Source organism: Eupeodes corollae, chromosome 1, assembly GCF_945859685.1.
Source record: "Eupeodes corollae chromosome 1, idEupCoro1.1, whole genome shotgun sequence".
NCBI lineage: Eukaryota > Metazoa > Arthropoda > Insecta > Diptera > Syrphidae > Eupeodes > Eupeodes corollae.
Window position 1 is genome coordinate 140273011 of NC_079147.1, and position 18145 is coordinate 140291155.

The window sequence follows — 18145 nt, forward strand, 5'->3', positions numbered from 1 at the left end:
GCAACTATATCGTAATTTCAAATTTAATAAAATGTAAACAATGGTAAAATTCCTTATATGTAATTTTTTTCAACTAAAACGTTTTTTGCGGCTACTTTAAGGATTTCAATTGCAATTAAGAAACATTCCAATCACCAAAACCAATCGCAAATATTTTAAGTTAACAGAATAAGGAACTATTAAATCATTAAAAATGTATCTACTATTAAATTTAATATATGTTTACAAGCTTTATTTTAATTAAAACTAAAGATCTCTAGAAATCTTCCAATTTAAGACTATGTTGAAACTCTGTTGGTTAATGTTGCATTATTTTCGAACGCGCCCATAAATCTTTCGAAATGAGCAATTTAATTACTCTGAGAACATAATGTGAGAATGTATTTAGTTGTTTCAACATTTTACGCATACTGTCTTACATTTTGTCCTTTGCAGCAGGTTAGCTTTAAGCTTTCCTTACATCTTTGCAAATCTGTATTGAGTTGAAACACGTTACTAATTGGCGTTTTTCTTTTTAGTTCAGAGCTGAGTACTGAGCAGAGTCTGAGCAAACGCAGTAGAGTAGAGTAGAGTTCTGAGCAGAGTATGTTCAGAGCTCTCTGATTTAATTATGAAACAACTTGAGCACTAAACTGTCATGGACTTAAAATGTCGCCTGTTTGATTTTTTTTAATTTACAAAAAAAAACCAGTCACATTTGAAGCCTGAAATAAATTTGGTTCATAAAATTGCTATATGCAATTAGTTTTTTTCTAAATTATCTGTCCTTCTGCACTAAAGCGACCAGCCTCTTCCGTCATTTTTATTGTTTTGACGATGATGTTTTTAATTTACCGGCTTTCAAATAGCAAATTGCTTGTGTTCAGCATTTTACTCCGTTTACTCTGTTATTTTATTCTAAATTCTCTGAGCGAGCTCTGAACATGATCAGAACTAAAAAACAAACACAAATTTTAAGCTTTGAACGTTCAGAGCTCAAAAAGAAACACAATTATTTTTTTGACAGTTCGAGCTCTGCTCTGAACTAAAAAAGAAAAAAGCCAAATGTATCAGAATTTTTAATCTGAATGTTAAATTAAATAATTTATAAATTAGGTATGTTTTTTGGCAAATGTATTCGTAGTGAAGTATGATTTTAAAGGTATTACAAATACAGACTCTTAAGTGCAGATAAAAGTAGAAGTAAGATCCAACTGCGGATATAATTGTTGCGATCGTTATCGAGTCTCGAATATTAATTTTTATCTCGAAGGCATGTTCGTGAGTTTATTGTTTTGCATTTTTCATTTTATCTATGAGAGCTTACCTTTTACTGTTTGCTGCACTTTTTGAGTTTTCATAATTTATCTGCAACCAAACTAACGCGGAATTAAAAACGATGTTGACAGCATATTAATTCTCCTAATCCAATTCGTTTTTGAAGCAGCAACATAACGGCATTTCAACTCTCTTAGCTGTCTTTTTTTTAGTAAACAATGGTTTTTGAGTATTCGCCCACTAAGGCAACAAAAATGTGTGCTTTCAATTTTTGTATAGCCTAACATAATTTTTTGAAGACTCCGTATCAACTGTTGTACGCTTACATTTCAGAATAAAATCTTAAAAGTATCTTGTCAATAAAGATACGAAAATTCAAATCTTACTTCTCATTCTAGTTTTCAACTTGGCTTAGCATAAAATCGGTTGTTGGGTTCTCTTTCACATTAAATTGTCATAAGTTTTAATATTTATTTATTATTCTGCCAAAAGTTAGTGTCAACAAGTATACACCGCCATCTGGTGCACGCGACGATAGTCTACACCTAGTTAGACTATAATACACGAACGAACCCTTTTCCTTCAGTTATTATATCATTCAGTTTCAATTTATAAAATTGAAAATATAAAAACATATTATATATAAATTATTTAATTTACAAAATTGAAAATATAAAAACAATTGAAATCATTTAAGTTCAATTTAATACCGTCTGAATTTCGGGCAATTCTATTATAAATTATTCTGACAATTGTATCAACATCAACTTTTAAACATAAAAACCGGGAATCCCACAAAAACACGGCTTTTGTTTGACAGCTCTTCATAATTGTGAACACATCCTTAAGATAAAGATCTCTATGTCCAAAACAGTATAAAAAACTTGACATACCCTGCATATAAATATAGTACCTATAAACATTAAGACCTAGATTACACTGTTTAACTTTAACAAAAAAAAAATAATAATAAGGTCTTTGTTTTCATTTCTTTTTCTATTTGCAGATTGCTTTATTGTTCTTTTGTTTTTATTATGAAGAAAGTAAACTGACGAGACACAAAACAAAAATCATCATAGCAAACCTACCTACACCTTATCTTATAATTTATAAAAAACGAAGCGCTAGATAAAACCCTTTAACGTTTCATACATCAGCGAGCGTGATACGAGTATTATATTTAAAGTGAAGTGGATTGGCGGTGTAGAAGAAAAGAAAGTTATGATCTATTAAATATGAGACATCAGAAATCTACGCAAAATGCCAAGTGAATGGGAGAACAATTCAACATCATCATCTGCAAAGGTATCATCATCATCCGGATCGTCGTTGTCGGCATCATCGTCGACAGCAACATCACCGGAACCAAGTTCAAATGGAAATAATATTAATAACGACTCTGCCAAAAATGGCCATGCAAAGGATTGCGCATTAAAAGCTGTGAGTATATTATTAAAGTAAAAATATTTTAATGAAAATTTGCCAATCTTTTTTATGCAACTTGTATTAAATTATAGTAGAAAATGTTGCTTTTTTTCCGAACCATTGCGTGACCCACACATCATGCATACGCAGCTTAATCAAAACTTTTCTACTATTCACTTCTGTCATTATTTCGTTTCTCTTGAAATTTGTTTGATTCAAAATGAACTAAGAATTAAAAGAATTCCACGAAACATGGAAGTTAAAACTTGATTTAGTGAAGATGAAATCTTACAAATCTAATAAGATTTGATGGTATTGTGAATTGAGGTTATCATTTCAATTTTTTCTAATCAAATCTCATGAAAAAAAAATTAAGTATTAAGTAAGTGTCGAAATATAAAATAACTAGCGGCGTTACTCGCATACTTTATTTTAGACAAAATTTAATTAGCAAAAATAACGTAATAGTAAGCTAGCTTTAGAACTATGAAGGGGGGACCAATTCCATCATATATTATTTTAGCAAAACTAGTCGTTTCACGCAATAAAAGCTCCCAGAAGGGAAAAAAATCCCCAACTTTTTAACATTCTTTATTGATACTCCGCTCGTATTAGTGTGATATTATTTAGCCTATAGCTAATGTAATGTAATTTTTAGCCTATAAACTGAAAGAATTTTTCAAATGGAACCAGTAGTTCCTGAGATTAACGCGTCGAAACATACAAACAAACAAACAAACGAACAAACAAACAATCTTTTCATTTTACAATAGTATTGTAGATTGATGCGGAAATTTAAAGTAATTTTCAATTTTGTAAAATTAGTATGTTGGCATTTAAATAGCCAAATCAATAAACGTGGAGTAGCGAAGGGTTAGGTCTTATTCCATGGACTAAGGACAAAATATTATGAATATACAAAGATTTGTACTAAGTGACGTTTACTAAAAGAAGGTGGTTTAGCGAAGGAATAAGATCCAAATGTGTCAAATTTATTCTGAAATAAAAAAAATAAGTGACCATTGCTTATTAAATTTTGTTATGATAATAGGTGCTCGAACCTTTGAACCAGTTCCAAGTACTGGACAATGAGCCATCAACCAACAGAAGAAGAAAAAGATGCCAAACTAGGTATAAACCAGCGCCAGTTCTAAGCGAGGAAATAAAGGTTTTTGAAGGAAAATATGAGGAAACTTATTGCGGTAGTTGAAGATTGCCTAAATGGGGTCACAAGAAAGAGACAGAGAACAGACACAATACAAACAATTGAAAAATGGTAATAATTTTGACAGAAACATATAAACAAGAGAATTCCTATGTGTGTTTACAAATTCATGAAACTTGCTGTCAAAACCAATTTCGAAAAAAATCCCAATTCTCACAAACTTGGTGGAAATTTCAAGTTACTGAATCTTATTTATTGTAGTAGATTTTCTTAAGGGATGTTTGTTAAACGTCACTTTACTATTCCAAGAAAATTTAACCCATAGTTTAACTCTTATTCCCTGGTTTAGTAAACGCACGAAATTAGCGATTTTTATTAATGAGGAAGTTAAGGTTCAAGTACGATTGCTTTAAAAATTGTAGTAATTACTAGTACCGGGTTTTTAAAAGTCACTTTACAATTCCACAAACATTTTAACCCATAGTTTAACTCTTATTCCCTGGTTTATTAAACTCATGGAATAAGCGCTTTTTATTAATTTAGATGTTAAGGTTCAAGTACGATTGCTTTAAAAATTGCAGTAGTTTCTAGTGCCGAGTTTTGAACTTGTAATCCGCATTTTTAAATACAACATCACTTCGAATGCTTTTTAATTACTCAAGATAACTGAAAAACAGGAACTAGAGAGTTAGTTAAAGTACTTTAAAAATAAGAAATGTGAATTTTAAGTTCAAGTTCAAGTGCACACAGCTGTTCAAAATAATGGGCAAAGCAACAAACTAACTATTTTGTAAATATTTTAGAAAATTATACGTCTGAATATTGACATTTTGCTATTTTTAAAAGATAAGATGACGTAGCAGCTCGTAGATATCCAGGGCTTAGTGAAATATACAACTCTCAATTACGAGTAGCTTACAGTTTTTATGCCGAGTCGAAACGGCTAGTTTAAAAAAGAACTTTTCATGGCAAAAATTATTCTTCAAGGATTTGTTAATTCCTCGCAACATCAGGCGAGATCAAAATTTCTGTGGCACAGGCAGGGATAAAACACAAGGCTTCTAGCATGACAGCCCTACGCAATATCGCTCCACGGGTGTGTGAATTAAAAAATAAATTGGGTGGCGCAACAGTCCGTTAAGAACTAGGTCCTAGTGACTTACAACTCCCAACCATTCCTGGACCTACAGTTTTAACCCGAATCCGAACGGTAAATTTTGAGAAAGAACTTTTCAGGGTATGTGAATTAGTCAAGTTTTATTTAATGGCATTCAGTTTTGAAATAAACAAATATTTTTTAGTGTTAATAGTCGAAGCATGTACTAAACAAGTTTTTGGCATATACTTATACCGGAATATTTTTGCATTGCTTCTGTATTTCAAGCCATGGGTAGTGTTTATTGTTGAAAACCATGATTGCTAACGAGTTTTTCAGACCATTTACAAATTTTTAAATGGTTTAAGCTAAGGGGATTAAGATGGCTTGAGATTCGATGGTCAAGCACTCACCAATTCTGAAGAGAGCTTATTATAAGTTCGTGATTAAAGTTCGCATTTATTTACATATGAACATTCTTCTTTACGGCTGCGATTGTCTAAAGCTTGTTGATAGAAACTCGCTGCTTCAAGTAGCCCCAAAGGAAAAAGTCTGGGGATGGTTTATTAAGGCGATCTTGCTTGCATGCAGTTCGCTCCCTCTCTAAATGTCTCCCATTGTGCACTCCAACTTAGGTGAGGTCAATTTTCACTTGTACTCGCCACATGATCCATTACCTTCTTCTACTCTTCTGCCCCGTAAGTTGGATGACCTTCCATGAGCTCTACGTGATTCAGGCATCTCAGTCTTTTTGGGTAAGTCTACTTTGCGGTACAGTTTGTCGTACCATCTTCTGCTTCACTTATTTCCTATGCATACAGAAGATAAGAACTTTTGTCTCGAAACGATCCAAGGTGCTTTCATCCGCTCATAGGCCATGTTTCTGCACCGTTTAGCAGAACGGGTATGATAAGCGCCTTATAGAGCGACACTTTTATTTCTTGAACGGGAAGTTTACTTACTCACTTAAGGTGGTGCTACAGTCCAGGGCGGAACTTGGCTAGCTTTCTCCAGTTTCGCACGCCAAGCTAGCTGTCTCCAGTTTCGCACGCCAAGTTGGTTGAGGTCTTCACACACCCGCGTGCGCCACCTGAGTCACGGTCTTCCTCTACTGCGCGGTCCTTGCGGGATTGGATTCGAAGAACTTCCGGGCTGGAGCGCTGATGTCCATTCGCTCATCGTTATATCTTTGCTTTCATTCTCCATTTTTGCGTAAGGGACCAAAAAAAAAACCCGAAGAAATTTTCTCTCGAAGCATCCTAAGACTCTCTCATCTTTCTTTGACAGCGTCTAGGCATCAGCGCCATAAATGAGAACCAGGATGATAATAAGTGTCTTATAGATGGTAATTCTAGATGCTCGAGAGAGGACTTTACTTCTCAATTGCCTTCTAAGTCCAAGGAAGGAGCGATTTCGAAGAGTTATTCTTCGTTTGATTTCAGTCGTTGTCTGTGTTAATAGCGGTGCCTAGGTAGACAAAGTCCTTAACTACCTCAAAGTTTTAGCTGTCCATGGTGACGTTTTGTCCAAGGCGTCGTTGTTCAATGTCCTTTTTTGATGACAGCATATACTTGGTCTTGCCATCATTGACCACTAAAGTAATCTTTTTCGCTTCCGTCGCAATGCTCAGAAACGCTCCACTGACATCACGCTTTGATCTTCCAATTATGTCAATATCATCTGTGTATCCTAGTAATTGGATGGACCTTTGGAAGATTGTGCCTCTAGCGTTGACGGTTGAGTTTGGCATAATTCTTTCCAGAACGATGTTGAAGAAGTCGTATGACAGTGCATCGCCTTGTCTAAAACCTTTTTTGACATCAAATGCATCGGTGAGATCTTTTCCCACCTTGATAGAGCAGCGTGCATTCTCCATAGTCATTCTGCACAAACTAATAAGTTTGACAGGGATGTCAAAACTAGACATTGCTCTGTAGAGCTCTTCCCTATTGATGCTGTCATACGCGGCTTTAAAATCGATTAAGAGATGGTGGGTATCGATTTGAAGTTCCTGGTTTTTTTCCAAGATCTGCCGTAGTGTGATTATTTGGTCGATAGTGGATTTTCCTGGTCTGAAGCCACACTGATAAGGATCTATCAGGTTGTTGACGAACGGCTTTAGACGCTCACATAATACGGCAGAGAGGATCTTATACGCAATGTTAAGGAGACTGATGCCTCTGTAGTTGGCGCAGTTTAGAGGGTCTCCTTTCTTATGTATCGGGCACACTATGCTGAGGTTCCATTCATCGGGCATGCTTTCTTCCGACCATATTTTGCAGATAGTGGTGCATACTCCGTGCCAAGTCACCGCATGCTGCTTTGAATAGTTCGGCAGCGATGCCGTCAGCCACAGCAGCTTTGTTTGACTTCAGTTTAGATAAAGCTATCTTCGATTCTTTGAAGTCAGATAGGCGAAATTGTTGATCTGCGTCGTCTTGGTTGAGTGGTTCTATCTCCCTTACAGCGGAATTTGGTTCGAGAGTGAACTTTTCTGATTCCTTTTTTTAGTAACAGGCAAACAAATTCTAAGTTTTATTCATCGGGCATTGCTTCTTTTGACCATATCTTATAGATAAGTTGGTGCATGCTTCTAACCAAATTATCTCCAGCTGCTTTATAAAAATCGGCATTGAAACTATCTGCTCCATCGGCTTTGTTAATTATTCAACATAGATATGACAATCTTTACTTTGTCTAAGTAGAGGAGATTAGATTGATGGCTTTCATCGTTTATATGGATCATCCTGATTGACAGTGGAATTCTGTTCGTCGTCTCCGAAGTTGTCCTTCCATATCCTCAGCTTTGATTGCGGTTCCACTATGATGTTTCCACTTCCTTCCTTGCAGCCTTTGGTTCTAGGTTTATGTACTTATTAATTTTATTTAACTGCTCATAAGTTCGATGCTGTATCCTCTCCCAAAATCTGCCTGTTTTGCCTTGGGTCTGGAAGCCCGAAGTACAACAGCTACAACGAGGTAGTGGTCCAAGTTGATTCTAGCTCATCCGAAAGTTCGAACATCTATGATGCTATAAGCGTCTCTAGCGTTGATCGCAATATAGTCAATCTGGTTGACGGTAGATTGATCTGGAAAACTACACGTTCCTTTGTGGAAAACGCGTACTGGCTACCATGACGTTTCGCCCACAGCAAAATCAATGAGCTTGAATCCATTATCGGAAGTGTTTTCGTGCAGGCTATTTCTTTCGATTATTCCACCAAAGATGTCTTCCCTTCCTAACTTCTCATTAAATCCAAATCACCCAAGACATTTTTTTCAAAATCGTAACCTTGTTAATTATTAGTTGTTTTATCCAATTTCATCCTTTTTTTAATTAATTCTAGCATCCTATTAATAAAAGATCCGTTTGTTGTATTAACGCAACCTTCCATTAATATATAGGCTTTTATTCGTACCTTTCACGAATTACTCTTTTCTTAAAAATCCAATACTTGCTGAAGCCTTCACTAAAAAGTTTTCAAAAAAAACTACTTGAACTGTGCTAATTGCCAATCAAATTGAAGTAGCAAGCACTGATTCCTGCAATTAAATTTCTTCCACTGCTATTAACAAACCCATTTCAATTAGAGATACAAATGTGGTTATGATGTATTTATAAGATAGCTAGATACATTATCTTTATAAAGTAGGTAAGCTATATCATCGTTAAGAATGACTAACACTTCCAACTGATGCATATACAAAATATAATAAATTAAACGATGAAAGCTTCTCATTATTTCTCGTTATTTCTCTTTATTATGTTAATTAGAAACCAAAAGAACAAAAAATCATGTTATTTGCACTTTGGTTTCACCTTGAAATTCTTGCATTTGACTTGACTTTGTTAACACCACCCAAATGAAAAATACATTAGTATTCCCTAGCACACATTACATTACTCGTAAGTGTAGGTTTTAAAGAGACTTCACCTTAAAACCATTACAATCTGTATGAACTTCCTTATGACTCTTTGCTATTGGCATAGAAATTGAAATTGAAATCCAATCATATAAACCCACATTTATATCTTTGCATGCAGAATTAACAATTTTTGTTTTGTTTACAATTAATGTCAAAAAAAGATATATGAGTATACATTATGGCTAACTATGGGCATATACGATCAGGCTAGACACGAATGACTAAGACTGTTCTCTCTCGTTTTTACTGCGATTGTAGCTTTTAATTTTAATTAGCTTCATGATCTTTCATCCCAACAATATTAAAACTGTACAAATTTAAATTAAATTGCTTTAAATGGTTATGGAAATATATTTTGCGCATCGTATCAGTTACAGGTAAAGTTGAAAATATGTCAGTTAAATACAAAATAATAGCTTAGAACGAATTCTGAATGTTGAATTTAGTTTCACTTCAGTTAATTTTATATTTTATTTTAACGGTTGATTTTTAGACGTGTGGTTTTTCAATTTGGCAGCACTTTTTTTGGGGTGGGACTTTTTGACAGATGTCAATTTATTTATGCTCAGTTAGTTCAGTTCACTTCTATACCTACTATAAAGCTAAATTCATGGCAATAGAATTAAATTATATGCGTTTTATTTCTTCTTAAAAAACACACATACAAAAATATCATAAGTTACGTGTACATTTTTAACAAAAATGCTTCAGAAATTAACTGTCTACAATTAACTTACAAAATTCCTACTAATTCAATAAAATTTCAGCAGAAACTTTAAATTACTAGTAAATACACTACACGTCAAAAGTTTGAGGCCACTCTCATTTGAAGAATTTATTTAAAAAAAAAGCAAAAATGGCTCAAACTGATTTCTCTCCGAAAAAAAATCCTTTGCATTCGATCACTTACACAATGTCGATTCCTTTGAAAATATTGATCCCGGAACCTTCTATCCTTAAAAAAAAACTTTATAGGCTTAATATTATATCAATAATTCAATATTAATATTATATTGGCCAAGAAACAAGATTTAGACTATATTTATACAACTGTGATAACCCTACTTGACTTTTCTAAAGCATTCGATTGCGTTAACTCTAGCATTCTCTGTGATAAACTGACGACTTATTTCAATTTTTCTGAGACAACCAAAAATCTTATTTATTCGTACTTGACTAATCGCATGCAAGCCGTATCGTGTAACGGTAAAATGTCTTCGTTTCTTCCTGTCAACATAGGTGTTCCTCAAGGATCTATCCTTGGTCCTTTACTGTTCTCTATGTTTATTAATAAATTGCCATCTGTTTTATCTTACTGCCAGTTTCACATCTACGCTGCTGATGTACAATTATATATAAGCTTTCCTTTCGGTATGATTAAAGAAGCGATAGAAAAAATGAACATTCGATTGGTCAACTCGGAATGATGTACCTCATCCAGAAAAAACAAAAGCTATTCCAATATGTAAAAATAAACCCCACCTTGAAAATTTTCCAGCCCTTTACTTGAACGACTGCCAAATCAAATATTTGTCACAAATGCAAAAAAACCTAGTTATAACTTTCAACAGTAGGCTAACATGGGACACCCATATCGATACTGTTATCTCCATAATGTATGCTTCACTCCGAGGACTATCCGTTATTAGATCAATTCTGCGGACTCAAGTTAAATTAAAGCTGGTTAAATCACTTATCATACCAATAGTAATGTATGGGTGTGAGATATTTGCAGATCCTGACTCCAACTCGCTTCGTAAGCTAAAGGTACCATCCAATGCCATTGCCCCGCTTCGTCTCAGACTCGTTAAATTTTAAATTGCATCATGGAAGCTTTTATTAAATATCGGTGTTGTTTGCTTCTGTTCAAACTTATTTTTAACAAGACTCCAAATTATTTGTTTAATAAACTTGATTTTTGCTCTTCAAATCGTTTCACTTTGTTGCGCTGCCCCAGGTTTACCTGTTTGACATCACGGAGGCAATTTTTCGTTTATGCTGTCAGCCTGTGGAATAATCTTCCCAGTCACATGAGGTCTGGAATCGAACATAGAAGGTTTCATCAACTTTGTTTTGAATATTTCTCAAATTTAAACTGAGGTAACTTTTTTGTAATTAGGTAACTTTTTTGTTATTATTGTAATTTCTTCTTCCTGCGACTTTAGTTTTTAATTTTGTTTTTAATTGATTGTTATTTAATTAATTATAAATAGTTTGCTACAGTTGTTTTAAGCATAGTGTTTGCATACTTGCATTATCCTTAATAAATATTGTATTATATCCTGTTCTATTTATAACTCAATCTTGATGTACAGCTGTTTTTTAATCAATAAATATCCAAAAACATCAAAAAAATATCAATCAATCAATAAGTTGAACTAATTTACTTTAAAGCTGCTCTTAATAAAATCTATTTCTTGAGAAGACTTCATTTCTACTATTCTGTGCCTTGAAACCTAATAGCCTTTTCACACCACAACCCAAACCGGGGTTTCCGCAAAAAGTTTTCGAAAACCCGAAAATCGTTCACACCGAACATTTACACGTTTTCATTTGACATTTGGATTTTTTTAACACCGGCTGTCAAATTTTGTATTGATGAAAAAATAAATTATTTGTGAAACTAAAATGAATTCAGCCAATTCAAATTGATTTTGACGTAACACTAGCTCTTCTCGAAAAAGAGTTTCAACTGAAGTTCTGTGGACGGGTGGAATGGGCTCAAGACATGAACCAACAGAACTACAAGCTCGGTTGCAGCTATCCTTTTTGTTTACTTCAACCGGTCCGAACAATTCACTAAGGAGAAGCTAATTGTCTTTGTCTGGAAAATATATCATAGAATTAACAACAAACAAAACTTTTGCAATAAAAATTCATTTTATTTAAAACATTTTCTTCTTCTTTTACAACAAATTCAATCCAAAATACTGAGCTTATGAATATTGCTTTTGCTGGCCAAATGTCCCTTTAGAATCGGCATATATTGTGGCTGTCCGAGCAACTTATAGGCGGGGTGGAGAAGGTTCTGAACGATTTCGAGTAGGCCCTTATGGCCGGAGCAGAAAAGGTCAATTCCTAGTTCCAGATATGTACCAAAATCACACTCATCCAGAGCGATCACTGACGCTGTAATGATGGGCTGCAATTTTTCCATGACTATCTCTTTGGTTTCTTACATTGAGCTCCATCAAGTGGAGCCCACTATTGTGGTTTTATTTACTGGAACAACGATTCCCACATTGTGGAATGTTTTGGCTCAAATTTTAATAGCCAGCTGAGACATAGCCTCCACCAGAGATTTTTGTTCATACTTATTGTCATCCACAAATGAACTTATTACCTTTCTCATATCTCCCAAACCATTTTAATTGAACGGAGTTACCGGAAAGTCTTAGTAGTAGTAAGCGAAAGCGTCGAACATGTTTGTCGCGACGATTTTGAAGACCCATCCCTTGGAAACGTTATTACGAACTATTAGCAAGTCTTCCTCGTCCTTGGGGTCGTCACGCCAGTAGCCATAGTGAATTCCGGTTCTTCGCCTAACAAAGAGCGTTTAAAACTCTACGTTTTTTTGTTGCAACGCAGCTCCCCCAAAGTTTCCTTTTTTTTCTCTTCCATATTCTGTAAATAAAAAAGCAATAATTCTTATCTTGTTAGGAAATGGTATGAATAATATTACTTACCACGACCAAATTTATTTCAAAATGAAATATTCGTTTTGACAGCAGCCATCAGCTGTTTTATTTACATTAATTTGAGCGCTGAATGTTTCGAAAGGTTTGTTTGTTCAACTTTGAATTGTTACTAGTTTTTGACAGGTTTTATATAAAACTTGTGGTTTACCAAAAATGTATGTGAAAACTTGAATTTTCGATGTAGGTTTTCGGCCAAAACCGATATTTTCGCTCACTCAAAGTGAATTTGTGTATGTCGGTAACGTGGGTAATATTGCGCGATATTCTTTTATTTATGAAATTCATTCTATAAAATTCAGATCCACATATAAAACCAGCGGATTTTTCATTTGATGTCTGGTTTGTTAATTTTTGTAACCAAAATGTAAGTGAAAACTAATTTATTGCTAAAATTTGTTTTATAAATAAAAGAATCATTTTAGGGGAAGGAAGACACTTTTAACATTTCTCCGAAGCTCTCTGTTTGAGGATTCTCTTATTCCTCTGCTACAATTGGAATAAAAAGTCCAATACTGCCCATTTCCAAAAATATTGATTTAACTTTATTTTTGTATGAATCAAAACAAGATTTTTACATGAACAGCTGTTTATTTGAATGTCAAATTGATTTGGGATAATGTAGTTCACCCGATGGATAGCGGAATGCAAAGGCAGTGTGAAAGGGAATCGAATATATGATCCATGTGAATAGGGGAATAGGGCTGTTAGTCTTTTGTGTTGCTCTAACAAGGAAAATCTGGATCGAGGGACCAAAAGCACTCAAACATCCAAAGGCGACACAATCAGCACACGTTGGCATTTATTACACCTAAGAATAATGAAGAGTTTTATTTTTGATTTTTAATATTTTTCATTTACAAAAAAAGATAAGTTAATTTTAACTTTTTATATAAAAAAATGGCGGCCTAATCACCTGAGAGCTATATATACACACTACTTTGAATCCGCGGTGCACGGAATTACTCTAAGACCTCTTTCACACGAGACGGTTTCGTCCGTACAGTTAAAATACGTACGATTTTTTTCCGTGTGGACTTTGTTTTCACACATAACGTATTTTCCTTTAGTACAAGTACAAGCGGCGACGGCACGGTTGCTGTATAGTTTAGTCGTTGAGACGGCTGTTTTAAATCGTCCGTACGAAAAAAACCCGTCTCCGTCCAGTGTGAAAGCTTTAGTTAATTTCATTAGTTTACGGATTTTAACCGTACGGACGAAACCGTCTCGTGTGAAAGGAGGCGTAAATAGTAGACAGCCACATTATGCGTGAACAATTACCGAACAACCCCCATTCTTAACGGTTGAAACCTTATCCATAACCATATTAAGGAAGCATCTTTAATTGCGTTGTGTGGAAAAAAATTCTGAGTTTTGTGCCAAGTAAGCCTTGAACTAAAATTTATCGCTCTATTTATTCGTCATGTCACCATGTTTTTTGGCCCATTTAATAATCTTGTTTTGTGGCCCAAGAAGTAGTTTTCGCCTGTTTTACAATACAATTGTTAATAACAGCAGCTTATTGGTGTATTTATTTCGGCACGAATGTTCAGTGTTGTCTTACGCCTGTTTCTTTTGCTTGTTGTTACCATAAGTTATAGATCTAGGTCGTGCTGAGCGTCCTGGTTTATCTTCAAGAAGTCCAGTTTGAGCTTGACTTCTTTAGGAAGAGTGATGGTGGCAGAACGTTTTACAATCATGGTTTCCGCAACTTTTACCATTTTGAAATAGTTTATTTCTCAATAGATAAAGAATCTGAAATAACATCGTGAAAAATGACATCGTTGGACGCAAACTTTTGACCTGTAGTGTAAATAATCTAGTTAGTGAAGAGAATTAAATTTGCGTTTATTTTGTTTTTCATTTTTGACACCAATAAAACAGATTTAGACAACAATAAGTCAGTATATGTATTTATAATAGAATGGATATATAATAGGACAGTGAATTAATTATGTATGTATGTGTCTACAAATGTATAATCAGAAAGTAGATTAAATTCATCCCAAATTTAACCTAAGAATTTTGATTTGCATTATTCAAACTTGTTGTTAGATAGCAATCTGTTTTTGTATTAGGGCTACAGACTTTTGGCTATTGATGAAAAAATAAATTATTTGTGAAACTAAAATGAATTCAGCCAATTCAAATTGATTTTGACGTAACACTAGCTCTTCTCGAAAAAGAGTTTCAACTGAAGTTCTGTGGACGGGTGGAATGGGCTCAAGACATGAACCAACAGAACTACAAGCTCGGTTGCAGCTATCCTTTTTGTTTACTTCAACCGGTCCGAACAATTCACTAAGGAGAAGCTAATTGTCTTTGTCTGGAAAATATATCATAGAATTAACAACAAACAAAACTTTTGCAATAAAAATTCATTTTATTTAAAACATTTTCTTCTTCTTTTACAACAAATTCAATCCAAAATACTGAGCTTATGAATATTGCTTTTGCTGGCCAAATGTCCCTTTAGAATCGGCATATATTGTGGCTGTCCGAGCAACTTATAGGCGGGGTGGAGAAGGTTCTGAACGATTTCGAGTAGGCCCTTATGGCCGGAGCAGAAAAGGTCAATTCCTAGTTCCAGATATGTACCAAAATCACACTCATCCAGAGCGATCACTGACGCTGTAATGATGGGCTGCAATTTTTCCATGACTATCTCTTTGGTTTCTTACATTGAGCTCCATCAAGTGGAGCCCACTATTGTGGTTTTATTTACTGGAACAACGATTCCCACATTGTGGAATGTTTTGGCTCAAATTTTAATAGCCAGCTGAGACATAGCCTCCACCAGAGATTTTTGTTCATACTTATTGTCATCCACAAATGAACTTATTACCTTTCTCATATCTCCCAAACCATTTTAATTGAACGGAGTTACCGGAAAGTCTTAGTAGTAGTAAGCGAAAGCGTCGAACATGTTTGTCGCGACGATTTTGAAGACCCATCCCTTGGAAACGTTATTACGAACTATTAGCAAGTCTTCCTCGTCCTTGGGGTCGTCACGCCAGTAGCCATAGTGAATTCCGGTTCTTCGCCTAACAAAGAGCGTTTAAAACTCTACGTTTTTTTGTTGCAACGCAGCTCCCCCAAAGTTTCCTTTTTTTTCTCTTCCATATTCTGTAAATAAAAAAGCAATAATTCTTATCTTGTTAGGAAATGGTATGAATAATATTACTTACCACGACCAAATTTATTTCAAAATGAAATATTCGTTTTGACAGCAGCCATCAGCTGTTTTATTTACATTAATTTGAGCGCTGAATGTTTCGAAAGGTTTGTTTGTTCAACTTTGAATTGTTACTAGTTTTTGACAGGTTTTATATAAAACTTGTGGTTTACCAAAAATGTATGTGAAAACTTGAATTTTCGATGTAGGTTTTCGGCCAAAACCGATATTTTCGCTCACTCAAAGTGAATTTGTGTATGTCGGTAACGTGGGTAATATTGCGCGATATTCTTTTATTTATGAAATTCATTCTATAAAATTCAGATCCACATATAAAACCAGCGGATTTTTCATTTGATGTCTGGTTTGTTAATTTTTGTAACCAAAATGTAAGTGAAAACTAATTTATTGCTAAAATTTGTTTTATAAATAAAAGAATCATTTTAGGGGAAGGAAGACACTTTTAACATTTCTCCGAAGCTCTCTGTTTGAGGATTCTCTTATTCCTCTGCTACAATTGGAATAAAAAGTCCAATACTGCCCATTTCCAAAAATATTGATTTAACTTTATTTTTGTATGAATCAAAACAAGATTTTTACATGAACAGCTGTTTATTTGAATGTCAAATTGATTTGGGATAATGTAGTTCACCCGATGGATAGCGGAATGCAAAGGCAGTGTGAAAGGGAATCGAATATATGATCCATGTGAATAGGGGAATAGGGCTGTTAGTCTTTTGTGTTGCTCTAACAAGGAAAATCTGGATCGAGGGACCAAAAGCACTCAAACATCCAAAGGCGACACAATCAGCACACGTTGGCATTTATTACACCTAAGAATAATGAAGAGTTTTATTTTTGATTTTTAATATTTTTCATTTACAAAAAAAGATAAGTTAATTTTAACTTTTTATATAAAAAAATGGCGGCCTAATCACCTGAGAGCTATATATACACACTACTTTGAATCCGCGGTGCACGGAATTACTCTAAGACCTCTTTCACACGAGACGGTTTCGTCCGTACAGTTAAAATACGTACGATTTTTTTCCGTGTGGACTTTGTTTTCACACATAACGTATTTTCCTTTAGTACAAGTACAAGCGGCGACGGCACGGTTGCTGTATAGTTTAGTCGTTGAGACGGCTGTTTTAAATCGTCCGTACGAAAAAAACCCGTCTCCGTCCAGTGTGAAAGCTTTAGTTAATTTCATTAGTTTACGGATTTTAACCGTACGGACGAAACCGTCTCGTGTGAAAGGAGGCGTAAATAGTAGACAGCCACATTATGCGTGAACAATTACCGAACAACCCCCATTCTTAACGGTTGAAACCTTATCCATAACCATATTAAGGAAGCATCTTTAATTGCGTTGTGTGGAAAAAAATTCTGAGTTTTGTGCCAAGTAAGCCTTGAACTAAAATTTATCGCTCTATTTATTCGTCATGTCACCATGTTTTTTGGCCCATTTAATAATCTTGTTTTGTGGCCCAAGAAGTAGTTTTCGCCTGTTTTACAATACAATTGTTAATAACAGCAGCTTATTGGTGTATTTATTTCGGCACGAATGTTCAGTGTTGTCTTACGCCTGTTTCTTTTGCTTGTTGTTACCATAAGTTATAGATCTAGGTCGTGCTGAGCGTCCTGGTTTATCTTCAAGAAGTCCAGTTTGAGCTTGACTTCTTTAGGAAGAGTGATGGTGGCAGAACGTTTTACAATCATGGTTTCCGCAACTTTTACCATTTTGAAATAGTTTATTTCTCAATAGATAAAGAATCTGAAATAACATCGTGAAAAATGACATCGTTGGACGCAAACTTTTGACCTGTAGTGTAAATAATCTAGTTAGTGAAGAGAATTAAATTTGCGTTTATTTTGTTTTTCATTTTTGACACCAATAAAACAGATTTAGACAACAATAAGTCAGTATATGTATTTATAATAGAATGGATATATAATAGGACAGTGAATTAATTATGTATGTATGTGTCTACAAATGTATAATCAGAAAGTAGATTAAATTCATCCCAAATTTAACCTAAGAATTTTGATTTGCATTATTCAAACTTGTTGTTAGATAGCAATCTGTTTTTGTATTAGGGCTACAGACTTTTGGCTAAATTATTTGCAAAGCTGTTAAGTTCAAAACTATCTTATGCTTATTCATATCTATACCTTCACACAACGATAATGAATAGTAAATAAATACAAAATTAAAATCATTTATTACCTCTTTTAAAAGGTGTCTTATTTCGAACAGACGAGTTTTGACTTTTACCAGAATTTCCTTGAGACTTTTTATCTCTCATCTCAATAGGCTGTGTAAACCAACAAATTCTTGCTCTAGTAGTTTTCCAAGAAATCTAATTTTCCACCCTGAACTAAGTGACATTCCAACTTCCTAA

The 18145-nt window shown here is 34.4% G+C and overlaps 1 protein-coding gene across 5 annotated transcripts in view; it reads left to right on the forward strand.

Annotated features, from left to right (window-relative positions):
* LOC129938734 (uncharacterized protein CG43427) overlaps positions 1-18145 on the forward strand; it is a 145279-nt gene that overhangs the window by 62516 nt on the left and 64618 nt on the right. For all 5 annotated transcript variants that reach the window (XM_056046456.1, XM_056046455.1, XM_056046457.1 and 2 more), the window contains one exon: positions 2264-2697. In XM_056046456.1, the coding sequence (XP_055902431.1) occupies positions 2518-2697 (180 nt within the window). In that variant the 5' untranslated portion in view covers positions 2264-2517. The remainder of the gene's footprint in view (positions 1-2263; positions 2698-18145) is intronic.